We start from the raw sequence: 27,262 nt of genomic DNA, 5'->3' as shown, positions 1-27,262 counted from the left end.
CCATGGGACTGAAGCTCAACTGTGAAAAACAGCAAAGATAAAGAACAGAAAATGCTAAAAATGTGGCATCAAAGTTTTTGTCTGAAAAGCGAGTTGAGGTGATGGAAGAGTGGGATTTCAGAACTGCGGACCGACGAGCAGGCCCCAAACCCACGGAGCCAGCGCTCCATCTGCAGGAAGCCCGGGGGCGGCACCACGCGGGCTCCTCTTAGGTGGCCACCGTGTCCCCTCTCGGCTCCCGCCAGCCCCTCCCCCTCGTCACCTGCTGCCGAGTGGTAAACAGGTGAACTCTGCTCTGCACACGCACCTACGTTTTCCCGTTTGAGGTCTCACGCTCACCGGACTTGGATGCACACAGGGGACACAACAGGGCCAGGGATTTTACAACACGGGAGCATTTTCTGACGCTCGACGACTTTTGCTATCTCGCAGCGGGGATGGCTGCACACCGAGAGCCCCGGGGAAGGAGGGCGGGGAACGCCCTGGCTACAAGCTACAAAGCGCAACCTGCCCAGCCTCGGCTTCCCGTGCGCCGCAGCGGGTGGCATCTGCTTCCCGCCCTCAGGCTGCGGGCCTGACCCCGGTGAGAGGAGCCGGCAGTCTGGGGGCAAGTTCCAGGTGACTGCTACACGAAGGATCGTAATTAACCGTCTTTCCAGCCGGCCTTGTCCCGAGCGACACTGGGGTGAGGAGGGCGCGATCGGCCTGCAGGGGGAAGTCACACACGAAGCCCACGTCTGGAGACAGATGAGCCTCAAGTGACGGGCCCACCTGGGCAACGACAGGCACCCCCGGCCCTGGGGCGGGTCTGACCCACGTGGCCACCCGCAGGCCTCGGTGCTCAGCGCCCAGACCCCCCCTCGCCTACCCAGGAGCCGAGGCTGGAAGCCCCCAGCAGGGAGGAGGCAGCGGATGGTCACCCCTAAGGAAGTTCTAAGGTACCAACTGCAAACACATCATACACTGCTGCCCCAAGAGAGTCCGAGAAACACTTTATTCACGCGTATCACTGAGTCGCTCCATCAGGAAAACGCAGAATCACGGCACTGGACACGCGCACATGTTGCGGGCAGGCGCCGAGCCAACGTCCAGACGGGCGGGATCCTGCTCATCGCTCGTGCACGAGCCCCCCGAGGCCGGCAGACCCTGCGGGGAGCGGCAGAGGCACAACCCACAGGGAGCGCACAGGTGAGCACGGCTGGGTTCTGGCCCACTTCCAAAGGCTCAGAAACGCAGCTCTCAGGGACACCCCAAGCTCCGTGTCTGCTCCCCACACAGCGCTTGCCTTTCCCCGCGGCACTTACCTAAATGCTGCCTCTGCAGCAGCCCCGAGATGCTGAGGGGCTGCCTGGGTGCCGCCCCTCTCCCGGCTCTGCCTGCCGCCTGGGTCGCAGGGCTCTGGCTGGGCCACTCGCGGGGCGTCTGCAGGGCTGGGATCCTAGTGGCAAATTCAACAGACAAAATCACCCGTGCCTTCGGCAACGAGGTCACTCAAGCGTGGACTGTTTCTCGGTTTTCAAGGCGGCGCGGCCAGCCTGGGGCCGCCGGTACAGCAGGAGCAACTCATGCGCAGTGCACGGCAGGCAGCCCCGTGGGAGGGCTTCTCTGGGCCCTGGTGACCGTGAGAGGGCCCCCGAGAACTGCTGCCCGTTACCAGGGCCCAGGACCTGTATCGCTGGACCCTCCCACAGGGCCCCTCTGTGCTGACGCTGAAAGAGTCAAGTTACAGTCAGAGGGCACGGAGCTGGGGCGGGCTCCTGCCGTGGAGTGGGGTGCAGGCAGCCTCACAGGGGTCCCGGGCGCAGCCTGTGGTCAGGGGCTGGGTGGGTGGCTCTGTGAGTGGAGGGGCGGCGGGCGCGCGGTCTGGAGGCCAGCGGCTGGACCGTGTCGAGGGGCAAAGCGTGGACAGGCTTCGGGAGAGGGGTCGGGGGAGGGCCCACCTTCGGAGACACCGCCTGAGCGCCCAGCGCTGAGGAGGGAGCCCCGCGCGGAGCCGGCCCCGCGTGCAGGAAGGGCACGGCTGCTCCTGGGCACGCGGTGGCGCTGGGACCCGGCCAGGCAGAGGGGGCAGCACCGGCCGCAGCGGCCACCTGCCCTTCAGGAAACCCTGCCGACCCCGGGCTGTCCTGGAGTAAAACGTCCTGCAGCCGCAATGGCTCTTCCGGGGTTTTTCGTGACAGAGCACCTGCTTAAGTTACGTTTTAGCTTCAAGAACATGACGTGGTCTACTGGGCCCCGCCTCACTCAGGGCCCGCAGACGGCGCCGGGACGGGCGGGTCCCTCCCGCCCCCACCTAATCCTGTCACCCCCCCCCCCCAGGAGCCGCGAGCGGGACCTACCTGAGCGCCTGGGGCTCGCTGGGGTGACTCGGTGTCAGGCCGCGGTGCTGAGGGCGGTGGGCAACGCTGCCTGGGGGTGGGCGAGAAGTGAACGAGTTGCTTCCCCATCCCTGCCACAGGTGGAGCCCTGCCCCCGCGTGGGAGGGTGCGGACCCCACCCTCTTCCCCATCTTCTCACCCACGTGCACCGTCCTGACCGTGCGGTCTCATGCCCAGACCGGCCGGGGCTGACCTTCAGCCGCTGTCCACACTCACACTGCCCGCGGACTCCGTTGAGGGCCACCCCTGGTATGCAGCAGGCGCTCAATAAATGTCCGGACCTGCACTCTAAGCCTTGGCTCCTGTTACTCTAACAACCACTCCGGGGACAAGAGAGAGAGCGTGGGGCTGCGGGCGACCCCTGGCGCCAGGACCGCCGTGTCACCTCCACCCAGACCGCAGGAGTTTTACACGGCTCGACTTCTGCCCGTTGACAGCTTCTGGGCTAATAAGAAGCTTCTTTTAAAGATGTAAATGATCCCTGGTATGCTTTAGTCACACCAGGGAGCAGACATGAAAAGACTGCTCTTCTGTAATACCTGAATTCCTCTGCATCTAAAGTTTGGAGAGTTTCAACAGAAGGAAGCCAGGGAAAGAAGGGCAGACAGCATTTAGGTTAGGCTCCCTCTGTGTCCTTTCACGGTACCCCTTTCATAACCAAAGAACCTGGACCAGAGAGGGTGAGTGCCTTTCCCAAGGCTGCACAGCACGAAGTGGGCAATGGGGGTCTCATCTCTTTGTCTTGGGCTGTGCCCACTGCAGGTGACCCTCAGAAAGCCCCGGAGAACAGCTGAGAACCAGGAGGATAAACCACCTCGGCAGCTACGTTCATCGGGTTTGTTATTTTCTGTACTTTATGAGGGTCTGACGTCTGGGGGCCTTGCTGACCCTGGAGGCACTGCCCCTGCCAGGGCAGGCACACTCCCAGAGGCGGTACTGGTCTGCCTGTGAGTGGGGCATGCCTGTGATATGAAGAGCAGCCAATCCAGAGCCGGCTCTGAGCCCCTCCTCCATCCGCTGCCCTACTCGGCCCCAATCAGCCCGGCCGGACCTCAGACAAGCGGGGCGGCCCCGACACCTGCGACCACAGAGATGCTCAAGCCAGCCAACCTCAAGCCTGCCGGCCTCTCCCGCGGCCCTGCCTTTCCTCCCTTGAAAACTGCGGCCAAGGCTCTGGCCCAGGCCTCCGCCTCACCCCTCCCGGCGGCCGTGCCGCCTGCCTCCAGCGGCTGTGAGGCCCTCTTCCTCCTGCACGGCGGCGGCTCCTGATCTGCTGGCCTCACACGCCTGACGGGTCCCGGGTACAATCCTCTGTTCAGTGACTACACGCTCGACCCCACGATGGCCAGCAGCAGCACTTTCTCACGTACGCTTTACAGGACTTCATGGGGACAACGGTTATCAACACAGCTGAGGCCACCGAGGCCTCATGGGTCGTGTGGGCAGCGCTCTGACCGCAGGAACAGCGGGTGCCAGGCCCTCAGTAGGGGGTCTTTTGGGTCCTGCCTGAGAACCATGGGCCACGGCAGTTCTCGGTCCTGAGGGCGGTGACCCCGGGCGCCGCAGGAGGCCCGGGCAGCACCGAGGAGCCGCCCCCAGGGCCGGTGCTGCAGCCTGACTGAAAGCCAGTGACCGGCTGAGGCTCCACGGCCAACAGGACAAATCCAAGTCAGGGCCGGGTCTCTGTTCAGGAAAGCGGTGTGATTCAACACACTTGGAAAGATTTCCATTGAAAAATTTAAATGCAAAACATGTTGACATTCAAAGAGGGTAAGTTTCAAGGTCGAGAATGTGGGGACGCTCGTGTTCCTGTGCTGCCAGGCGGACAGGCTGCGTCCTGCGGACGAGCCCTGGGCACTGACGGGCGGGCGGCCCGAGACGTGTGAACGGGTCGGCATCGTGCACAAGCTCGTGGGACAGACCGGCAGGGGAGCAAGGCTGAGGCACCCGCGGCTCCTCAACTCACCCAGGGAGCGTTCGCCGAGAAGGGACCTCCAGCTGGGTGGAGCTGAAGGCCGCGAAGCCCCTCCCCAAGACCGAGCACGAGACGGGACCATTTTAGGACATCGTCTAAGACAGACAACAGCGCCCGTGCCCGGACACCCACTGCCGCCTGCCTGGGAAGGGGGCTTCCTTGCCTGGGCCGTGAGCGGCCCCTGTGAAGCTGCGCCTTTGCGTCGGGGGTTGAGAGCAGGAGGAAAGGGCACGGCCGGGGGTGACCCTGCAGGAATTGGGGGGGCACAGCTTTGCTGCGTGCAGAGCAGAGACTGAGCACAGAGAGGCCGCCCTGCCTGAGAGATGCCCGGGCGCCAGCTCGCACAGGCCCGCAGAGCAGCCACGGCCACCCTGGAAGAGAAGGGCGAGGTCAGAGCACTCACACTGACGAATTCGCCAAGTCCTCCAAAGCCACAGTGAGCAAAGGGCAGAGAGTCTTCAGAGCAAAGGGGAAAAGCGACTCATCACACACGAGGACACGGCTGAGGGCGGCGACTCCGCGCCAGAAACAAGGGAGGGGCCGGAGGCAGCAGGATGACTCCGCAAGGTGCCAAGAACAGTCACCTGAGAATTCTCTTCCCAGTGAGATTATCCTCAAAATGAAGACATCATCATTCAAAGGTGACAGCAACTCGGAGAATTCACAGCTGGCCAAACTGCCCCACGATAAAATGGTACTTGGGTCTGAAAGGAATACCCACCAACAAACACTTGGTTCCACAGGAAGGAAGTGGGTCCAGAAACCTGACAAGCGGGAGGGGCGCGTGTGCTTTTGTTTCCTCTCCTGATCTTTAGGACACGTGAGTTTCTGTAAAGGGAAGTCATTACAGGCCGTATCGCTGGGGTTCTACGTAACCTAAGTGGCTACACATAAACAAAGCATCACAAAGCAGCGAGTAAACAGACTGCACGGGCAAAGCTGCTGCATTTGACCAGAATCCAGCTGGATGGCCGATAAGAGGCGTGAGGCTACTCCCGAGGCAAGAAAACAACGAGACAGCATAAATATCAACGGAAGGTCGAGTCTCCCAGTCCGCTCTGGCTGCCACGCCACCACCGCAGGCTGGGGCTTCAACAGACGTTTATTTCTCACAGGCCCCGAGGCTGGAGTCCAAGATCAAGGTGCCGGCAGATCTGACTCCTGGTGATCCAGTGGATCCCGCTTCCTGCCTGCAGACGGTGCCTCCTGCTGTGTCCGCACGTGACCTCTTCCCGCGCGTGCCGTCTCTCGTGAGGACACGAATCCTATCAGATTAGGTCCCACCCTCAGGACGGCGCTGACCTCCTAAAGACCCCCGACTCCGAATGCAGTCACAGCTCTGAGGGGACATGGGGCACTAAAAATATTTAATGCCAAAGAAGGCAGTTAAGGAGATACAGATAAACAAAAAATCCCAAAAACACATGGCAAAGAGGCAGACATCAATCCAAACCTATTAATAACTATGCTGACTCAATGGACTAAACACTCCAGTCAGAGGCAGAGATTACAAGCAGGATGCAACCACACATTGTCCACAAGATGCACACTCTGGGTTCAAAGACACAATCAGGCGAAAGCAAGGAACGAAAAGATGCCCCATGCAAACTGTACCCAATCTGAAATTAAAGAAAATTCCACTATCAAGATAACTCACTACTCGGGTACCAGTTTATGGATAACGCCTAAGACCCATACACTGAAAACGATGATTCCTCAGGTCAATCAGGGACCGGTAAGCGGAGAGGCAGACACGTCAGGTCTACCGACCAGAAGACACAGGAGTGTCGAGAAAGCAACACCCCCAAACCGATGCGCTCCTATCAAAGCCCAGCAGGCTCTTTTGGTAGACTCTGACGAGTGGATCTTAAGATTCATATAGAAATGCAAAGCCCTTAGAAGAGCCAAGATTACTTCGGTAAATTAAGAACAAAGTCTCTGATTTCAAAACTTAACCGTAAAGCACAAGTAATCTTAACAATGTGGCATTTATGAAAGGAAGGATGGAATATACTCATTGACAGAACAGAAAGCCCAGAAGGAAACCTTCACGGTTATGATCAGCTACCTTCAATTTTGGACTGTTAGTTGTTAGTATACAGAATTACAACGGAGTTTTGCATATGGATCTTGCACCCTGTAGCCTTCCCAAGCTTGTTTATAATTCTTGACAGTATTCTTACAGACCCCTTGGGATCTTCTACAGCAAGATCAGCTGTCTACAAAATAGTTACACCTCCTCCTTTCCAACTTATGCGCCTTAATTTCTGCTCCGCTAGCGCCTCCAGGACAAAGGCAAGTAGACGTGACGGCTGTGGGCACCCTTGTCCTGTTCCTGGTCTCCGGGGAAAAGGTTCCACCTCCCCACATTAGGGTCTTGGCTGCTCTGTGTGAGACTGAGGAAGTGCCCTTCTAGTGCGTGTCTAATAGTTTCTACCACGAATGGTTGCGGAATTTTGTCAAGTTCTTTTTCTGTTGTAAAGATCTTGTTTTTTAGGTATTTCATTCTACTAATACAGTTAATTGATCTTCAGATGTCAATAACCTTGAATTCCTGAGATAAACCCCATTTGGTGATGGTATATAAATCCTGTTATATGTTGCTAGATTTGATTGCCTCGTATATTTTTAAAGAATTCTGCACCAATATTCATGAAGATTATTGTTCAGTTTTTTCCCCGTGTTATCTTTGGCTGTGTTATTAGGATACCACTGACATAAAAGGAATTGGGAAGTTTTTGATCCTCTCCTACTTTCTTAAAGAGTTTATGTAGGATTGGTATTAGTTCTTTAAATGTTTCAAAGAATTCACCCATGAAGCCAATGAGAATTAGGCTTTTCTTTGTGGAAAGATTTTAAAATTACTAATTCAACTTCTTTATTTGATAGAGGTCTACCCAGACTTACTATTTCCTCTTGAGGTAGTTTTGATATTTTCTCTCTTTCTAGGAATTTGTCCATTGCATGTAAGTCATCTACTTTGTTGGCAGAGGTGTTCATAATATTCCTTATAATCCTTTTACTATCTGTAGGATGTGTAGCGATGTTTCTTCTTTCATTTCTTATACTAGTAATTTGTGTTCTCTTTTTTTCTTGGTCAGTCTAGGCAAGAGTTTGCTAATTTTTTCAAAGGATAAACTTTAGGTTCCATCGGTTTTCTCTACTGTTTTTGTTTCCTATTTTGTAGATTTCTACTCTATTCTCTTGTAGCTTCTTAAGGTGGAAGCTTAGATTACTGATTTTAGATCTCCTTCCTAATATAAGCATTTAAAGTTATACATTTCCCTCTAAGCTCCACTTTACCTGCATCCTGTAAACTTGGTACCCTGTATTTTCTTCCACTCAGTTCAAGATACTTTCTGACATCACTGGTGACATTCTTTGATCCATAAGCTAGTTATAATTGTGTTGTTTAATTTCCAAATATTTTATTCTCAGAACTTTTTTCTGTTGACTTCCAATTTAATTCCATTGTGGCCCCAAAATACACTCCATATGAACAGTCCTAAGTATCAGGACCTGTTTTGTGTCCCACCGTGTGATCTTTTCCAGAGAATGTCCCATTTGCACTTGGAAAGACTGCACACTCCGCTGTTGCTGGTGGCGTCGCGTTTGTCAGATAAGCAGTCTCTCATCTTCTCTCTGATCACTTGTCTAGTTGTCCCATCGACTATTGATAGTGGGCTGTTGCAATGCTCAAATCATGTGTTGAATTAATTCTCTTTTTAACTCTGGCCTCATGCATTTGGGGACTTTCTTTTGTGGCGTGTTTGCACTAACGGTTATGTCTTCCTGATAAATGGACCTTTAATCATCATGAAATGCCCGTGTCTCTAGAGACGTTTCCTATCTTACGACCTGTGTGTGATGTGAAGACAGCTGCTCCAGCTCTGTACTGGCTGGCTTGCTTGATGCACCCTGTCCGTCATCTTGTCTCAGCCTATTTGTGCCTCTGGGTCCGAGATGTGTCCCTTGCAGACAGCGTGCAGCAGTCTGACGTCTCTGCCTCTGTTGCACACTCATACCCGATGCCGTCCGTGGCTTACGTCAGCGTGTCCGCTTTGCTCTTTCCCTACGTGTCTCGTGTCTTTTTTGTTCCCGCTTCCCTCACAGCTTTCCACCTCTGAGGGGAGAGCACCGAGCTCCCCAGACTGGATGGTCGGCTCTTCTTTCCATTGGCAGCTTTTGCTCTGCTGTCAGGCGTATAAGCATTTGTAATTGTGTGTCTTCCTGACATCCTGTTACCACGAGGGGTCCCTTCTGCTCCTGGCCTCCAGAACCGTCCTCGTCCTGGTCTGTTTCTCTGATACTCACGCCGCACCCCAGCCCTCATCTGGCTGCCACACGCACGGTGTCCTCTCACTTGGGACGTGTCTGTGCTGCTGTAGTTCAAGCACGTCTCTCGTGGGGAGCACGCGGGGCATCTCTTCACTGGTGTGGCCAGTTGCTCACGGGTACTGGGCGGCTGACGTGCACCTGCACCTGCCATCCTGCTATTTACTGTCTGCACCTCATTCTCTTTCCTGCTAGTCTGCCCGTGTTGCCTTCTAAATGCTTTTCAATGTAAGTATTTCAATTCCTCTTTTAAACTGCATTTTTGTTTTTTAAAACACTGAAGTATAGTTAATTTACAGTGCTGTGCTAGTTTCAAGTGTACAGCTACGTGATTCAGTTATACATACATACATATTCTTTTTCAGATGCTTTTCCATTTTAGGTCGTTACAAGATATTGATAGAATGGATAAACAACAAGGTCCTACTGTAACAGCACAGGGAACTACATTCAATATCTGCCAGACCCCCGGTTCCTGAGGGAAAGATGCTCCCAGCGCCGGGTTCTGCCCCGCAGACCTGCCGACATTGACCTGAAACCCACACCCGCACGGCAGCATGAAGGTGGGGGCACAAGGCGGGGACACTGGGCTAGGCACGAGGGCGGAGAGGACGCTGACGCCCACAGGACACCCAAGCACCCAGGGGAAACGCCACCTCCAAAACCAAGGGAACCCTGACGGGCGGACACTCCAGCTGCACAGGAGGATGGAGGTGGGAAGCATGAGAGGAAAGGGCCCTGGAGCGACAGATGGCCTGGGATCCCAGGGGAGGGCAGGGAAGGGAGGCAGGAAGACACAGGCCTGACCTGTGAGCTGAGGCTGGGAGCACAGCACCCACGAAGGGGAGGGGAGGGGAGGGGAGGGGAAGGGAGGAAGGGGCAGGCGCAGCAGCGATTCCAAAGTGCAGAAGCAAATCAAGCCCCAGCCAGGTGCTCAGGTGCAAGGGCGGCACCAAGAGGCCCTAGACAGATGCGGCTCAGAAAACCTACACCTCAGAGGCAACTATCAGAATCTCAACTTCAGCAAGAAAAAAAATGAATCTAAGGACGGAGATGCAAGAAGCAACGGCAAGAAAGAAAACAGAAGAGCTGACGATTAAGAATGAATAAGCATTTATCTCAAATGTAAACATTTCCATGATGACACCGAGGAAACTTCCAGGGACTTGGCCCGAGTTTGGTGAGGGAGGGACTTGGGGTGGAAGATGGGGCGTGCGCCAGAGCCTAGTGCTTTGGGCAGGCGGGCGGGCTCACGCTGACCCCCCGGGGAAGGGCCCGGGTGCTCACCCAGCAGCCACTCCAGCAAGCACCAGTCAGCACAGCAGGTCCTAGGATTCCTGTTCAAGGCCTAGGAGACAGGACACGAGGGCCCGCCTCCCCTGTGCCGGGTCAGGTGGGGCCCCATAGGTGCCCCGGATGGAGCCAGGAGGGGCCCGTTTTCGGGGAAACGTGCCTCCACACGGACCCACACCCACCGGGTAAGTCCTTCAGCACGTGTGCACCGGGGCAAGGCGGCGGGTCTCCACTTACCCATGCGTCCATCCCGAGGCGGGCTGAGCAGAGAGATCCTTGTCAGTCCAGGGGCGACCTCACGCTAAGTAGTAAGAAGAAAACAATCGGTAACATTCCAGAGCTGTCACTCAGGAGGAAAGAACCTCCTCATTTGCTAAGAACACAGCTCCTCGGTCTCATTTGCCTGAGAAACTCCTGTCTGGCCTCGTGCTGTGCGGGGATGCGGCCGAGCAGGTGGGGCCCGCGGTGGTGGGTGGACGAAGGACCCACTGAGTGCTTTTAAGAGTCTCCAAAGAGGAAAAGTAAACCAACTTCTTGGCTGACGTTAGGAATTTCAAAATCCTGAGTAAATCCTCATTTGGGAAGCGTCTTGTCACCTCGAAATCCAGATGCTGATGGGCATGATTAGGGCTGGTGGGCAGTGCCCGGTGCCAGGCCTGCTTCACGCCACGCACATGGCAGCGTCCGCCAGGCGGCGCCCCATCCCGCCTGCTCTGCCCCCGGAGCCGCCCCTCTAACTGTAACTGCGCGGTGGGACCTGGGGTGGGGCACACAGCCGCTGCCAGGAACCCAGGCCTGGCGCTGCTTCTGTCTCTTCATCTCCACAGCCCGTCCTGGCCCTTCCTGGGGCCCTAGACTCGGCCACCGCCCCACCTGTGCCCCTGCTGTGACCTCGGGCCCACCTCCCAGCTCCCGCGCCCACGACGGTCCTTTGCTCCACGGTCAAGCAGCCTCCCTGCCAGCTCGGTGGCGGCCTCGTTTCAGGGCACCCTCTGCAGATGTCCCCACCCGACCCTACCTCCGGCTCAAGCCTGCTGGCAAGACTCTGACCTTGGAGGGACTGGGCCCCACCCTCGAACGCTTTGCAAACGGCGTCTCACTGCCTGGCAGGCTGGTGCCCACCCACCGGAGCAGCTTCCCCTCCCTCTGGCCTCCCTCCCTGGCCCACCCACTCCAGGCTTGTGCCCAAGGCAAGGGCCTCTCCAGGGTCCGCGAGAACGGCAGGGCTGGCTTGGGGACGCTCACTGCTCAGGGTGCCCTCGTCCCATTGCTGCCGTGGCTTTAACGTGGCTCGCGGTGAGCAGGGCCTGACCTCACAGCCCTTCCTGCTGCGGCTGCTTCTCTGCTGCGTTCAGGGCCTCCCTCCAGCTCGGCCGCCCTCCCCGGCCCCTCTGCACCGGCCCCCGCCCCTCCTCCCACCTCCGGCCTGTCCTACATGTCAGGCCACGAGTGTCCAGCACAGGCCAACTCCGAAAAGTTACCAAAGAGCGGAGATGAAATCACTCCTGTCGGGTTAGCACCTGTCTGGGGGAGGCTCCAGTAACAGGCGAAGCAGGAAGAGTTTAAAGATGCGGCGTGTCCAGGGTGGTGGCTGTGACGCAGGCGAGCGCTGGCCGCGGCCCAGGCCGGGGGAGGGCGCGGGCGCAACTCCAGGAAGCGGAGGTGCCGAGACAGGCCCCCACAGGACCCGCTTCTTCGAGCGCACCTGCGCCTGGGAGCTGCTGTCGAGAATTTGGGTTGTTGGCAGCCGTACTCGGCTGCCCTCAGGATTTCAATGGTCACCCCGGCTCGGCTGCGAGCACATCTCCGCGTGGACGGCCAGGTGGTTGGGCCGATGTGGCAGAGCAGGACCACACCCGACCAGGGCGACCAGGGCAGCCAGGGCCAGGGAGGGGCCCAACCTTGGGCTGCATTCTGGGGTGGGTCTCCTGCCCTCCACTGACCCATCAGCCACCAAGTCCCCATAATGTAACCGGGCTGGCTTGTGGGACGTGATTGCACGCTGCGTCACAGCCTCCTCCACACACCTCACTCTGCGGGGAGCTCGTGCCGCCAGAGGTCGGGCGTTCTGGAGAGGCCCAGGCCCCGTGCCAGGAAGGCATGGTGGGGCCGTGTGCGTGTGCAGCCCCTCGGGGTTCCGCGGGGCCACGTCCTCACTGGAGGCCATGCCCTGGAGGGGACGACCGGGAGGCCCCCGCCTGCTGCCCACAGTGCCACCTCCCCACGGCTCACGGGCTCAAGCACGTCCTCACTGTACACGTGGGTCACCCCCTCCGGGGAACCAGCACCTGCCGAGCTAGCCCTTGAGCGTCCACGGTCCAAGTCCCCACGCGGAACCTCACCGGCGGGTCCCTCTCTGCTCGCAGGCACGGCCGAGGGCGGGTGGCAGGCTCTGTCTCTCCCTCCCTCCTAGGACCCAGGCCCGGTGCAGGGGGGTGGGAGGGGGGCAGGAACCCACTCTCCTCCTCCAGGACCTCCCTCGCCAAGACCACCAGACTCCTTCCGGGGTCACCTCAGGGAGCGTGGGCACTGCCCTCTGTTCCATGGCCGCAGGGTGAGCCCAGCCATGCCGTCTGCGGGACCTCCTGGGGGGTCTTGGGGTTTCCAGGAGACGCCTCACTGCCCCGCTCGGGGTCTCAGGGCAGCCCCACCAGAGAGGTGTGCGCACACCCACCCCAGGGCTGACGGGGTGTCCGGGAGGTGGGCCGCTGGGTGGACCAGTTTTCCCTGAAAACGCTCGTCCCGCTCTGGCAGCCACAGCCTGTGATCGATGGTTTTCCTGGAACGTGGCCGTGCCTGTTTGCTCCACACTGCGAGGAGTGAGTGCTGAGATGGGGACATGGGTCCACAAGAGTCCACCCAAGCCCGCGTAGATGTTGGTCTAGAACCTCACTTTGGAATCTCAAACCAGCTTGTGGCATTCTGGTCCCGAGGCACAATTTCCAATGTGCCGCCCAGGAACACCCCGTCGCTGAGCCGTCAGCCCTAATCTCTGGAACGTTCTTTAACCTCCGGAATGGGGCCCCATGTGGGCCGAGGCTCGCAGTCCAGCTCCTGGGGCAAAGGCGAGCCGGCAGGGACCTGTGAGCTCCAGGCTGGGGGGACTGCCTCGTGAGCGGTCGAGGTCTGCGGCAGGGCGGAGGTGCACCCACGCCCCCTTCTGCGATGGGAGACGGCTGACGAGGGGTAGTGGGTGGGAAGCGTCTCCCCACCGGAGCCGGAGTGGCTCTGCTGCCCACCCCGCCCCTGACGGCCTAGCCCTGCAGCCCAGGTTCCTCCACATCTGCTTCCAGGATGGCTCCCTGGGGGTGAGCACCGCTTCTCGCCAACCAGCCCGCACGCTGGCATCCACCTCGCAGGTCGTGTGTACTCGGTGACCACAGCAGCGCGAGGCCTCCAGGCAGGACTGAGTTCAGACGCCAGCGGTGGGAGGAGGGCGCCCCCCCCCCCCCACAGCCCCGAGAGCCCAGTGGCCCCACGGCCGCACCCCAGCCTCCCTCCCAGGTCCCTCCTGCGAGCCGCCTGGAGATTGGCCGCCCAGAGTCCGCGGAGCTGGCGTGCAGGAAGGTCATCAGTGACGAGAAAACCATCCACACGAGGCATCTGGGAACCAGGCACGCGGAGGGCAAGTGCGCTCACCTTTCTCCTCGGGGAGGGCGTGAGGTCAACTTCCATGGACTCCACCCTGTCACAGACAGTGAAACACGGTCACGGGCCTGGTTACGACCAAGGAACAAAAACACACGCGGCCCCGCGGGCGGCTCTCCTTCCTGCAGCTGCCGAGCACCAGGGGAGCTCGGGGATCTCAGCCCCGCGTGGTCAGCGAGGCCTGGGAACCACCGCGCACCCACCCAAGGACACGGAAGCCCCCGCTGTCCGGCCCAAACGAGCCCTCCTGTCTCCCCTCCGACCGCCTCCCCCAGAAGGTCCCCGCGTGGCCTCCTCCGGGCTGGCTGCCCGCCTCCGGCCGCCGTCACTGGGCTCCTCCGCTTCCTGCCGGCCTTCCCGGAAGCAGGAGCACCTACTGCCCGGCCCACACGCTTCGTGCAGGCAGGGCTCGGTCCACGGCAGTTCCCTGGTTAACCAGCCCAGAGGCTGGCGTGGGATGTGGCCGGCCATCCCCGCAGGAGCACGAGGCGGCGGGAAGAGGGCCTGCTCCCTACTTTCTGAATGAGCTTGGGGCGGGGGCGGCCAGGCTGACGGGGCCTCGGGCGCCCTCATCATACCCGCTACCCGTGGGCTCCACTCCAACCTCCCAAGAGAAACACTCCACCGGGGCCGCCATCCCTCTCTCGTCCTGTTTCCTTCCCCGTCTCTCTGGTCCCAGGGTCAGAGGAGGGTCCCGGGGATGGCACCCAGCTGTCCAGCCCGGGTCACGTGACCACCCCCCACCGATGCCTGCGGCCACAGGGACGGAAGCGGAGCCAGGCGCAAGCTGCTGGTGCCTGTGCTACGTACCCCTGCGTCTGAAACACTGCCCGCTGACGTTCGGGGGTTGGGGGCTGGGGGTGCACACCTTTCAGAGGCTGACGAGTCAGGCGGCAGGAAGAGAGGCCCGCTGGGCTTTGTCGAAGGAGCTGTGGCGAGAAACCTGGCGCTGGAGCCCATCGGGTCCACTCCGCACCTCGCCACAACCCTCCCCTTCCGGGCATCGCTTTACTTACTTGAAGCTGGATTTTTTATTGTGCTGAAAGCCGTCTGTTGTGACAATCTCACACTAAATAGATGGAGAAAAGGCATTAATTGAGCCATAAACGTTTACTTCCAGGTAATTCCTTCCAACCTGAAAGTAAAGAAAACAGAAACAGCCCCTGTTCTCCGTGGCACTGCCCCCCGGCCCCCTCCCCAGCCTCAGCTCCTGCACACGCCTGGCTGCATCCCACCGGAATGGAGGGAGCTCCCTCTGACTCGCCAGAGCCCAAGACAGTGCTGAGAACACAGCAGGCGCTCAATAAAGGCCTGCTGAGCGGCCCACCGACCCGACCGGCGGGGGGACTGGCCGTGCTGGGGCCCAGCTCCCCGAAGGGCACTCACTCCTGCTTCCAAGTGACTCAGTGGAACAAACTGGGTGCCACGCTGGGCGTGTGGGGAGGGCGAGTGTCCAAGGCCCCCCCCCCAAACAGGCTCCGTGACAGGGTCAGCAGCGGTGACACCACGCCGTGCTTGGCGGGGCAGACCCGGGCAGGCGTGGTCTGGGGCAAGGGTGCCGCGTGGGGGGGCATAGGCTCCCCCCAGAGGGAGACACAGGCCACGTGGTGCACGCAGAGCGGTCAGTGGGTGGGCCTGGCACAGAACCCACCGTGCCAGGAACGCTCCACCTGGAGCCCGAGGGAAACACGCAGATTTGGAACCTGAAGACACCAGGTGGGACACAAAGTGCTTGTGAGGCAGAGCGAGAATACGGCACCAAAAATGGCCAGGGATGGGCTGGAAGGGTGAGACACAGCAGCCAGACGTGGGGAGAAGGCGTGCGCGGTGGGGCGGAGTGGGTGCTGCAGGTACCGGGGTCTGAAGGAGCAGGCCACCAGGTGCAGACACCAGGGGGGGACAAAGCCACAGAGGGCGAATGGGAAAGGTAAGGGCTGGGAATTTTCCAGAATTAAGGAAAGACATGATTCCACAGAAAGAAAGCAAACTGCACACCAAGGAGGACAGATCCCAGGGACTGGCCCGGGGGCCTCTTGTCCCCGTGTCAGGGTCAGGCCTCGCCTGCCACAGGAGGTCTCGGCCGCGCTGTTTCCCCGCAGTCCTTCAGGGAAAGGAGAGGCCTCCTCTGCCGCTGCGCTGGCCCGCAGCTCGCTGACCCCAAACACGCCTTCACAGGCGGCACCAGCAGCTCATGCCCCATCGCGAAGGCGGGTGGGTGGAGGCCTTTTCACCCCAGACGAGGCTGAGTCCACACTGGCAGGCGCCCAGCTCCGACTCTGGCTGGTGGCCCCTGGGCGCCCGCGCTGCCCTCAGCTGCCCGATGCAGCAAGGAGGCGGGAGTCCACGCACTGGGGCAGGGGGGTCACCGCTGGGTAGACAGCAACCCCGCAGGTTAACCTGTGGCCCCCAAATTGGGACTTCTGAACGTTCACTGCGTTCATACCGTGGCTCATAAAACCGAGGACGTGGCTGAACACGAGTGGTGCTGTACTGACCCCCGGGGGCCAGTGGGCCCAGGGCTGCCCCAGGGCCCGGACCAGGGGATGCGTGTGCTGCATGCGCTCTCCGGGGAACTGCAGGCGGGGTTCACTCTCCTCCCAGGCCCCCTCCCATCACCCCAGGAATCACCGGGGGCCCCCCCAAGGGGAACCACTCACGTTCTTAAAAATTCTTCTTTTCTGTCTCCCTTTCCTCCCCTCCAGTTTCCTGCACTTTTGCTTTGACAGAAGTTCCTAGCCAACCGAAGTGCTCTTTCCTCCGCGCCCTCGGTTACGACAGGGCTGAGACAGACGACCAGTCACGACAGCAAGCCCACCACCGCCCTCGTGCCCCGGGGCTCACCTCTGCAGCTGCTCCATCTTCAGCGCTGACTTCCTGAGGGACTCTTCCAGCTGAGAAATCTAAACACAATTGAACGACTTCCAGTTACCACACGCACTACACCAAGCGACAGTTTAGACGCAACACGTGGACCCTCAATTTCTTAAACCTCAAATCAGAACGTGAGTTGTGTGGCAGTGGCCCTCACGCTATCTATGAGTGAACGTGCACCAAGTCCAGGGCATCAGGTGTGCAGGAAATAAGCGCTGGGTGACGCGACCGCTGTTCTCCTCGCTGCCAATCAACTGGAGTTACCTTTTCTCCGTAGAAGGCTATCAGTCTCCTCCTGTGCTTTTCTTGAAATTCTGAGACCTGCAAAGACAACACGTGTCAGCTGCTGACGCGCGCGCGGGGGCCGCCGCAGAGGCCGGTGGGGACTGCCGGCGCCACCAGCTCTTCCCAGGACGTGGCCCCGCTGCTGGCTGGCAGCCAGAGCAGATGCCGGCAGAGCCCAGGCTGCGTGCACGGTCACGGCCGGGCGCACTCCGCCCAGAGGCAGCGAGGGCCGCGGGTTCCACGTGGGGATCGTGTGGGCACGAGGGCTGCTGTGCCTCCCTTCCGTGTGGCTTCAGGGGCGCTCGGGGCCCAGGCCATGGGATGGGACACATTCCACAAGGGCCGGTCACCGTGTGCTGTCCCTCAGGCAACAGCAACTGGATCACAGGATGGCCCCCTGACCAGACAGACCAACCAGGAACCCCCTGACCTGCCTCCCCGACTGGGCCTGCGCCAGGCAATAATGCCACCAGGCAGACAGACAGGGCCATGCCATTCCAGGAGCCCGGTGACCTGGACTGGACATCCAGGGCCAGCAGCGCCTGGAACCAGCACCATCCCTGGTCCTCCATTTATGTGAGCCCCAACCTCCATGTCTGTGGTGCCCAGAGCCTGGACTGGTCCCTGAGAGCGCCCACGTACATTAGAAAACGGCGACTGTGATTTCCTCAACGGAAGAGAGCGCTACTGTCACCACTGGAGTTTCAGACAACGACACCCACTCTCTCAAAACACTAAACTGAATTGCTTAAACCTAATTCTTGTCGCCGTCGGCGCACCGCTGACACACAGCAGAACCATGTGCTGGGCAAACTGGGATTTGAAGACCACATTGTATAAACGCATCACCCACTTCACTTCCCCCCAGGAATCTGCCGACATGCGTGCAAACATCCCGGGACGGTGGCCTTTTCCCTGGGGCTCACTGGTCTGGTCCAAACTGAGGGAGAAAAATCCCTCTGTGGAAAGGAGGCTGGCCCAGCCCACCCATCTTCGGGCCAGGCCACCTCCAGAGGGCGAGGCTGTGGTCAGGAGGGACAAACACCCTCTTCAGAGTCTCCTGACCGCCTGGCTCCTACATCTCCTGAGGGATTCAGAGCCCTCGGGTCAGGGGACACGCTCCACAGCGCTCCAGCGAGCCCCCCGCTCCATGAGACCAGGGACGCGTGTCTCCACCCAGGGGAGGGTCGACGGACACAGGTTCTGCCCAGAGCGTCAGCCTGTGGAAGGGGTGCCCCAAGGGGACCCCAATGTCGCCCCTGCACAAGTCCTCATGATTCGCAAGGCCCCGTCCCAGAAAGGCTCTGGACCGCACCAACGGTTCTCAAGTCCTGCTGCCCCCGGGCCTCAGCAGGCGGACTCCTGGGTCCTCACTCCGGGCGAAGTGAAGCCCCCGTCAGCCCGTGACCGGCTGCCTTTTCCTCACAGCGTGCAGGGCATTGAGGCAGGGCCATCGGGTTCCCGACTGAGGGGGGCCCGTGCACAGCTGGGAGGGGTTTTGTACAGACAGCTCTCAAGCCGCCTTCCCCAATCACCTTCAGCAAGACACAGTGACAGTCACCTGTCTCCGCAGCTCACTCCTCCGTGTGTCCTACACCTGCGGCGAGAGACTAACGTCCCGCGCTGACCCCTGACCTCGTGCCTTGGTGCAGGGCCCAAACTGAGAAACAGACAGCACCGCCTCTGGGAGCAGCCCCGGGCCGTTCTGGAGCGGCTGGGAGCGGGCCACGCTCCAGCTGGCACATGGGACCCCGCCTCGGAGGCACTGGGGCTCAGCAAGGCCTGCGCACAGGCCAGTGGCTATCTCGACTCTGGCAGGCCGTTTTTGAATGAGGACCTTGGCGAGGACAAGCGTGCAGGCCCTCTGTGGCTGATACAGACGCAACAGGACAGGTGAGGCCACAGCAGGGGCGGGGCCACGGGCAAAGCTGGCCCTGGGAGAGGGGCTGGCCGGTGGGGCGAGAGCAGCCCCACTGAGGGCGCAAGGCTCATGCGGGCTCGGGGGCAGCCCGGACCCTGCGGCCACACGTCATCTGCACGGGGTGGGGCGCCCGAGGCTGAGCGCTGTGACCTGGGCAGGGGTCAGATGGTTCCAACAAAACAAAATGAAAACGGGCTCGAGTCCTCATGTGGGCTGAGACACAGGCGAGGCCTGATGAGACTGCATGAAGCCTAGAGGCCGCGCCGGACGGCGGCCGCCCCAGCTCTGCTCAGAAACCGAGGGGCTGGCCCGCACGGCCGCTCCGCGCTGGTGCCCGGCGGGCGGCCGGAAGACCGGGGCCGGAGGAGGGGCACAGCGCCCTCGGGTGGGGCCGCGGGCGTCCATGCCGAGGGCTCAGGAGGCGCTGCCCAGTCCGCTGCCCTGCTTCCCACCTCCGGTCTCGGGGGAGAGGCTGGTGGGGGAGAGGCGTCAGAGGAAGGAGGTTTCAGGGGCAGAACGAGATCGGGAGGGTGAGTGGGTGGAGGAACTGGCCTGGTTCTGCCACGGCCCTGGCATGTCCAGGGCCCGCGCCCACGTGCTCACAGCCTTGGTCCCAGGCCGCTGCACGCTCCTCAGGTCACCGAGGACCCACAGAGGCTGTTACACGGGTCTTACCTGCCAACCTTTACCCTGCAAGAAACTAATACTGAGAGAAATTTAAGATGTTTATTAAATTCATTTAAAGTAACAGCAAACCCAACAGGCCAGCACGCAGAGCGAGCTGCTATGTCCTCTGTCGTGCGGCAGCCCTGCACTTGAGACGGGCACGTAACCACCAGACGGCGGACCCAAGGCCGCTGGGCTGCCCCCCCCACGGTCCTCCCTCCACGCCAGGGGCGCGTGGCCTGAGATGGAGGGGCGGCCCCGGGCCCCGTGCTGGGCTGTCCTCAGTGAGACTCCCCCAGGCGCAGGGCTACCTGTGTTCCTCCCAACACAGCCAGCTCTGGCCCCGGGGACCTGGCCCGAAAGAGGGTCCCACTGCAAAAGGGGCGATGCGGGCAGTCCCCGACCCCTGACCCCAGCACTCACCTTGTGCTGATGCTGAGTCTCGGGGCGCCCCTGCATCCCCCTGGAGCAGTCCCAGGATGACGGGGGACAGCCACGGCCCCACCGGTGCTTCTGGCCACGTCGGAGCCAGAGAGCAGCCTCCCAGGGGAGGGGATGGTCTTGGCAGGCTGGCTGACCACGGCCTCCAGACATGCAGGCCAAAGGGCAAGAACGGTTGGGCGAGTGGCGCTGCCCCAGGGAAGGGCCTCGGCCTCAGGCGGCTCCTGGCCGCTCCTCCACACGGCCTCCGAGGGCAGGTGGCAGGCAGCCAACAGTGGGGGCTGTGCCTTTAACAGAAGGACAGCTGGGGGGACCACAGGCTGTGCAGTGACGTCCAGGGAGGAACGTGAGGAGGGCACGGACGCAGGGCATTAGAGGCTGGGCACTGGGGCGAGCGTGTGAAGCAGCAAAGGGGGGATGTGCACGGTGACGAGGAGGAGGGTCGGGCGGGCACGGATGCCACGGGGGCCACAGGGTGGGCGAGGGCTGCACAAGGGACCCTCAGGAGAGGACAGCATCACAAAGCAGCCCACTGCCCGGAGTCCAGACAGCCCCAGCCCCACCTTCCAAACCCCAGATCTAAGGTCTGTCCCTCGAATCATGAGGCTCAGTGGGGCGTCCTGACCAAGCGACCACTGTGTCCTGACACCCAGCAAAGGCACAGAGACCACGGGACAGAGTGCACGGCTTCGCCACAGTGGGGGTGGGAGACACTCGCCCACCGTGTGTCCAGAGTGCACTGGTCTCCACAACACCAAGCCTCCAAGGGCTGAGGGCAAAGCCTAGGACTCACCTGGGAGGTGTCCCTTGCGTACTTCCTGCACAGGCCGTCTATGCCCATGAAGAGGGCCTGGATGTCGGAGTCTGTCTGAAAGAGAAAAGGCTGCTTCCATCGCCACTGCCTCCACAGGCCAGGGCTCTACGCGCTTCAGGGCCCAGACTCAGCCGCAAGGACGTCACGGCTGCGTCCCAGGGGCACCGAGTACTCCACGGCGCGGGTGAGGGACGGTGCCACCTCCTCGAGGACCAAGGGCAGTGCTGAGGGGCTCCAGGCGGCTGGGGGGAGCCGCGTACAAAGGAAACAGTGAAATCAGAAGTGGGAAGAGCGAGGGGCATGACTTCAAACTGCTCACAAGTACGTGTTATTTATTTTAGTTTTAAAAATAAATTTATTATTTATGTTTGGCTGCGTTGGGTCTTTGTTGTTGTGCGTGGGCTTTCTCTAATTGTGGAGCACAGGCTCGGTAGTTTTGGCACCTGGGCTCAGCAGCTGTGGCACGCAGGCTCTAGGCGTGGGGGCTTCAGTACTTGTGGCTCGCAGGCTCAGTAGTTGTGGCTCACAGGCTCTAGAGCGCAGGCTCGGTAGTTGTGGCACACGGGCTCAGTAGTTGTGGTTCACGGGCTCAGTAGCTGTGGCACATGGGCTCTAGGTGTGCGGGCTTCAGTAGTTGTAGCACGCGGGCTCAGTAGTTGTGGCTCGCAGGCTCTAGAGTGCAGGCTCAGTAGTTGTGGCACACGGGCTCAGGAGTTGTGGCTCGCGGGCTCTAGGGTGCAGGTTCGGTAGTTGTGGCACATGGGCTTAGTTGCTCCTTGGCATGTGGGATCTTCCTGGACTAGGGCTCGAACCCCTGTCCCTTGCATTGGCAGGAGGATTCTTAACCACTGCGCCACCAGGGAAGCCCCGTGTTGAGTTATTTAAAAAGCAAACATGAAAAAGTAGGGTTTACGAACCGGCACCTGCCCACGTACACTCCTCGTGCAGATATACCTGCCTCCTGCCCCCACCCACCACCCGGTCACAACAGCACAAGAGACACAGAAGGGCCGGGACAAGGACACACACAGGCCGATGAGACCAGGAGCCTGGGCCCCTCCCAGCCTGTACCAAGCGCATGGGCCCAGCCGCTCCCCATCTCAGCTGAAATGACAGTAACACTGCACTTAGGGAAAGCGAGACCCGAGCTAAAAACTAGGAAATGCACTCGAAGGGCCAGGGCCCCCGAGGAGCTTCTGGAGGACCCTGTGGAGGGGCGGCTGCAGGGGAAGCGGCTCCAGAATCCACCGCCGGCTCGGAGGAGGGCTGAGCAGGGCGCAGGGGGGCAGGGGGCCCGTGGCAAGGGCTCCGCGTGCACGTGAGCCCCGTGCTTGACCTCCACCCGAGACCCCGGACAGCACCCAACGCGCCTCGAGCCCCATCTTCCAAGGGAAACAGGACAGAAGCCACGCCTCCCCTGAGGGCCTGGGTGAGGCCTACACACTAGGGGCAGGGGCCCTAGTGAGTGGAGACCAGACTGACGCCCACAGAGAACCCGGTCCTACACAAAGACCTCCATGGGCCAGGAGGGAGGCGAGGGTGTCAGCACTGACCTGTCAGGGCCCAGGGCCTTCCTTTTTTTTTAAATTTATTTTTATTGTAGTATAGTTGCTTTACAATGTTGTGTTAGCCTCTACTGCGCAGCAAAATAAATCAGCCATATGTATACACATATCCCCACCATTTAGGACACTACAGTGCATTAAGTAGAGTTCCCTGTGCTATACAGTGTGTTCCCATCAGCTGTCTATTTTATATATAGTAACAATAGTACATATGTGTCAATCCCAATCTCCCAATTCCTCCCACCCCACCCCTTTCCCCCTTGGTATCCAAACATTTGTTCTCTACGTCTGTGTCTCTATTTCTGCTTTACAAATAAGATCATTTATATCATTTTTCTAGATTCCACATATATGCATTAACATATGAAATTTGTTTTTCTCTTTCTGACTTACTTCACTCTGTATGACTGTCTCTAGGTCCATCCACGTCTCTACAAGTGACCCAATTTCATTCCTTTTTATGGCTGAGTAATATTCCATCGTATATATGTACCACATCTTCTTTATCCATTCCTCTGTTGATGGACATTTAGGTTGCTTCCACGTCCTGGCTATTGTAAACAGTGCTGCTATGAACACTGGGGTGCATGTGTCTTTTTTTTTTAAATTTATTTATTTATTTTTGGCTGCACTGGGTCTTCGTTGCTGCGTGAGGGCTTTTCTCCAGTAGCGGCGAGCGGGGGCTACTCTTCATTGCGGTGCGCAGTCTTCTCATCGCGGTGGCTTCTCTTGTTGCGGAGCAGGGGCTCTAGGCGTGCAGGCTTCAGCAGTTGTCGCACGCGGGCTCAGCAGTTGTGGCCTTGTGGGTTCTAGAGCGCAGGCTCAGTAGTTGTGGCACATGGGCTTAGTTGCTCTGCAGCATGTGGGATCTTCCCGGACCAGGGCTCGAACCTGTGTCCCCTGCATTGGCAGGTGGATTCTTAACCACTGCGCCACCGGGGAAGCCACATATGTCTTTTTGAATTATGGTTGTCTCTGGGTATATGCCCAATAGTGGGATTGCTGGGTCATATGGTAGTTCTATTTTTAGTTTTTAAGGAGCCTCCACACTGTTCTCCATAGTGGCTGTATCAATTTGCACTCCCACCAACAGTGTAGGAGGGTTCCCTTTTCTCCACACCCTCTCCAGCGTTTACTGTTTGTAGATTTTTTGATGACAGCCATTCTGACTAGTGTGAGGTGATACCTCACTATAGTTAGGGCCCAGGGCCTTCCTGAGGGGAAATACGGACGGAGTCCCCGAATGGGACAGAAGGCGGGGGAGTGACTGCACTCCACACGCATGGAGACCCCAACAGAAAGCCCTCGCTTTCCCACTTCTAGGAATTTATGCTCTAGAAATAGTCTTACAGGTATGTGGAACTATGGTAAAAAAAAAAAAAAATATTCACTGTAAGATTGTTTGAAATAGTAAAAAACTGAAAAAACCCAAAGGTTTACCAATAGGAAAATACTGTCATACCATGCAATCATTTTTCGAGAATGTGTGTGTATACATTTTAGAAAATGTAGTGTCAACTGGGAAACACCATATAAAAGATAAATCGCACTAACACCCAGAAAAGGATCCACATTCCTGGCTGTCTTCATCTTCGGGAAGTAGGATTTGGGGGACTTTCACATTCTCTGTTATGATTTTCTGTTAGGTTTGAGTTTTGTGTAATTTTATACTATATTTGTAATCAGAAAAGCAATTTTTATAGATTAAACATCAGATCAAATACACATCTTAGACCCTAAATGTGAAGGAATCAACTTCACCGACTTGCCCTCAGCCCTCTTAATTGGAAATGACCCCAGGAAAACCAAACTCCACCACCTTCTTGAGGAGCTGGTGTTGTACTGAAGAAACACAGGCACCCGACTTCTGTTCCCAGGAGCACCACACCTCCTAATGAGGCCAGGCTCTGGCTAAGGAGAAAGTTGTGCAAGGTATTCAGAACCACGCTATTGGACTTTATGCAGAAAGCTTGTAAGATCTCCTACTGCACGCAGCGAAACAAACAAAAGTTTTAGACACCGCAAATGACTAAAAATTGAACGTCACATTTAAAAAGAAACACTGTGATTAACTTTCAGATACTACAGATTTCAACTTACACGTTTCGAAAGCAGAACTGTACGACATGGAACTTTACAAATCAAGCATTCATCCCTTTTACCTACAACAGAAAGCAAATTTTATTCTATTATAGTGAGTAGTGCTTTTAAATACATATAAATGCAGAACTTCTTGCAAAAGTATACAGGATTACAGCACTTGCAGTGGACAAGCCTGTGGGCGTGCACATAGCTGAAAAGACTTACATAAGTAACAATCTTTTTTTTCTTGTTTTGCAATTATGCTCCAAAACGGTGGCCATAAAGATCAACAACACAAATTTAGATCAGTCCCAGATATTTCTTACAATCAGATTTTACAGGAATAACGTAACTTAAACTTTTAAACTCTACAAAATGAAAAGCTCCTCCCACCCACCTGGCAGCTGCGGTGCTTTGCTCTGCCCCTCGGCCTCACCCCTGTGGCAGCTGGGACAGCTCACTGGGCGTCGGAGCATTTACTGAGCTCCTGAGACAGGCCAGGCAGTGCCGGGGGCTGAGGACGGAGGTGTCATGTCCCCCACCACCACCGCCCCTCGCTTGGCCTCCTCCCCGTGGGCTGCCCGCCTCCACGTGCTCCTCCTCCACCGGCTGGCCCTGCACCCCTCAGGGCTCCCCCTACTCCGTCCCCCTCGCTTCCAGCTCCTGGTTCGGCCCTGCCTCGTCCTCACAGCCTCTGATCTTGGGTTCTCCACTAGGCAGCTTGGAGGCCAGCCGTCGGTCCACATCCACCCGCCACGGGTCCTTCCAGGCAGCACACAGCCCAAACCCGGGGCTGCCTCCCCCTCCCCCCCCCAGTTCAACGCGGCTGAGAAGCACGATTCCAACACTGCGGAATCTGCAGCATTGCTGGGCACCCCTCTGCTTTTCTTGGTCATTTCTCCCCAGTTCCCTGCAGGGGGTACTCAAACAAGCCCCCGTGTCATCTACTGAGGAAGAGGCCCGTCATGCGCACATCTCTCCCCCGGCACCACACGGTGGCCGATGTGCTCGGCCTCCTTCCTCTGTCTTAGGCCAACGGCCCCCCAGGCCAGGCCTAACCCTCCACCCTGTGCTCACCTCCTCTCTTTCCTACAGCTCCGAGGGCTGCCTGTCCTCGCTCAGACGCCCTCCCACTAAGCTCCGCCCCTAGCCCTACCTGGCGCTTCCCAGCCCCGAGCCAGCCCATCCCCACCATCCCCACGGCATCACGCAGGTCACCCACCCTCTAAGGCCAGGGCCACATGCCGATGCGCTGGCTGACTGCGCTGGGATGCCTGGTTTGACGTTTCTGCTTTCTCTTCCCCTCACAGCCTCCTCCTGTCTCCACCCACCTTCTTTAGGAAATGCTCTTCCCCAGGTGAGAACGGGCCCCTGCATCCCCTGCCTTCAGCCCTCCCGTCACCCCAGCATCTCCACTCTCCTCTCTGCACTAACCTCTCCCTGCTGCACTCCAGCTGCCCGGACTCCTAGACCCTCGTGTGTCCTCACAGCCCCCCTCGGTCTCTCCCCGCATGGCTCTCCCTGGAACCTCCGTGTCCAAAGGTGAGGTCCTGAGCCTCACCTCAAACCCGCTGTCTCCCCGCAGCGTCCTGGATGGCCACGGGAACCCCACCGCCAACCCCGGCGAGCTCCACACGTTGGAAACCGAGATGCCTTCCTGCACCCAGGTCTGCCCAACCTGCCCGCTGCTTCTGTCCAGCTCCGCGGGCGGCTGTCCTGCTCCGACACCTCTCCCCTGTGCAGGGCGCCGCTTCTTCCCCAAGTCCTGCCACCTGCCAAGTTCCACTTCCCCCAGCCACGCAGACCGAGACTCAGCCAGCCCACCCCTGGGCACGCGACAGTGCTCACCCCCAGACCCCAGCATGAACATGCCTGCAGCACCACCTGTTGACAGCCAAGGCCTGGAAGAGCCCGAGGGTCAGCCGCGAGCTGGAAAATACACCAGGACACGGCGTCGGTCCGAGCAGCAAGGAAGGGGCACCAGGGGCAAGTGTGCACCGAGGATCCCACAGCGAGAGGCCCAGGCAGGGGCCACACGGGGCGGGTGTGTGTGGGGGAGCCTGCTGCCCGCTGGACCACCCGCTCACCGGGGTTAAACAGTCCAAGGTGATGGACACCAACGCGGATCAGGACAGTGGTTTTCCTTGAGGAGGCCTGGGGGTGTGTGTGTGTGTGAGATGGTCTGATTTTTAATCTGTGAGCTGGTTTCACAGGTAAGTCACTTTGTGAGAACTCACTGCGTTTCCATTTAGGCTTTTTTCCTGTATAAACTCTATACGTCAATAAAAACATTTCACGAGAAGAAAAGAACACGTCGATCACGTCACTGCCCACTGCCCGCTGCCCACAGGTGGGGCCGGGGCCTCCCTCGCAGTCCACTCCCGCCTCAGGCCTCCCCCTTCCTCCCACCCCCTCTGCCGGGGACACTTCTGCATCCCCCCGCTTCCAGCTGCGCTTGTCCTTACAGGGACCAGCCTGAGGTCGGACCCCACGTGGCAGGCGGGCCAGTGCCGGAACTGAGACACTCGGCCGGGGCGCTGCCCGCCCTCCCTGTGTCCCCTACAGGTCCTGCCCCCCCAGCCGGCAGGCAGGCGCCCAAGGGTCGCGACCGGGAGCCTCTCGGTCTGTGCCCCCCCCACCCCCGCATGCCCCGCCCTCCCCCAAGGCCCCCTGCTCCGAAGGTCCTCTCCCCCCCCCACCCCCCGCCAGGCTCGCTGACTCTCTCCCCCAAGGCCCCCTCCCCCGGAAGCCCCGCCCCCTGGAAGGCCCCCCCCCCCCCAGCCCAGGGGTCCAGGTGTGGGCCTGGCCCGAGGGCCCTCAACGCCCTGACCCCGCCCTGACCTTTGCGCAGGCAGACATCGCAGTACACGTGGCCGCAGTTAGTCAGGCTGAAGCACGCCGTCCCCTGGGGTGCCTGGAAACAGCGATTACAGAACACCCAGCCGGCCATGCTACGCAGCGGTTTCCGCTGCCGCCGCTGCCGCAAGG

General features: G+C 59.1%; 1 protein-coding gene across 2 annotated transcripts; it reads right to left on the bottom strand.

Annotated features, from left to right (window-relative positions):
• Positions 1-987: 987 nt before the first annotated feature.
• RNF212 (ring finger protein 212) lies at positions 988-27,262 on the bottom strand. 2 transcript variants are annotated; one of them, XM_059924301.1, is made up of 12 exons: positions 27,116-27,262; positions 24,293-24,354; positions 20,607-20,681; positions 16,765-16,821; positions 16,471-16,529; positions 14,646-14,698; positions 14,498-14,558; positions 13,621-13,666; positions 10,219-10,282; positions 2,340-2,409; positions 1,305-1,438; positions 988-1,146 (listed from the first exon to the last, which is right to left on the bottom strand). In XM_059924301.1, exons 1-12 carry the CDS (start codon positions 27,222-27,224, stop codon positions 1,109-1,111), a joined length of 828 nt encoding a protein of 275 aa, XP_059780284.1. In that variant the 5' UTR covers positions 27,225-27,262; the 3' UTR covers positions 988-1,108. The 2 variants fall into 2 exon arrangements, with proteins under 2 accessions (XP_059780284.1, XP_059780285.1); XM_059924302.1 differs by lacking the exons at positions 988-1,146; positions 1,305-1,438; positions 2,340-2,409 and adding an exon at positions 11,502-11,699 and having other exon boundaries at positions 10,246-10,282.

Source organism: Balaenoptera ricei, chromosome 5 (genome assembly GCF_028023285.1).
Source record: "Balaenoptera ricei isolate mBalRic1 chromosome 5, mBalRic1.hap2, whole genome shotgun sequence".
Lineage (NCBI taxonomy): Eukaryota > Metazoa > Chordata > Mammalia > Artiodactyla > Balaenopteridae > Balaenoptera > Balaenoptera ricei.
Note: the sequence above shows the minus strand (reverse complement) of the source record. Positions and strands in the feature narration are given on the sequence as shown.

Excerpts from the sequence above, each read along its gene's own strand:
- RNF212 (XM_059924301.1), bottom strand. The coding sequence starts at position 27,224 with ATGGCCGGCTGGGTGTTCTGTAATCGCTGTTTCCAGGCACCCCAGGGG. Across the intron at positions 10,283-13,620 it reads CGCCCTCCCCGAGGAGAAAG|CGTGAGGTCGCCCCTGGACT; the intron begins GTGAGCGCACTT and ends CTTACTACTTAG. Across the intron at positions 1,147-1,304 it reads GCTGCAGAGGCAGCATTTAG|GGTCTGCCGGCCTCGGGGGG; the intron begins GTAAGTGCCGCG and ends CGCTCCCCGCAG.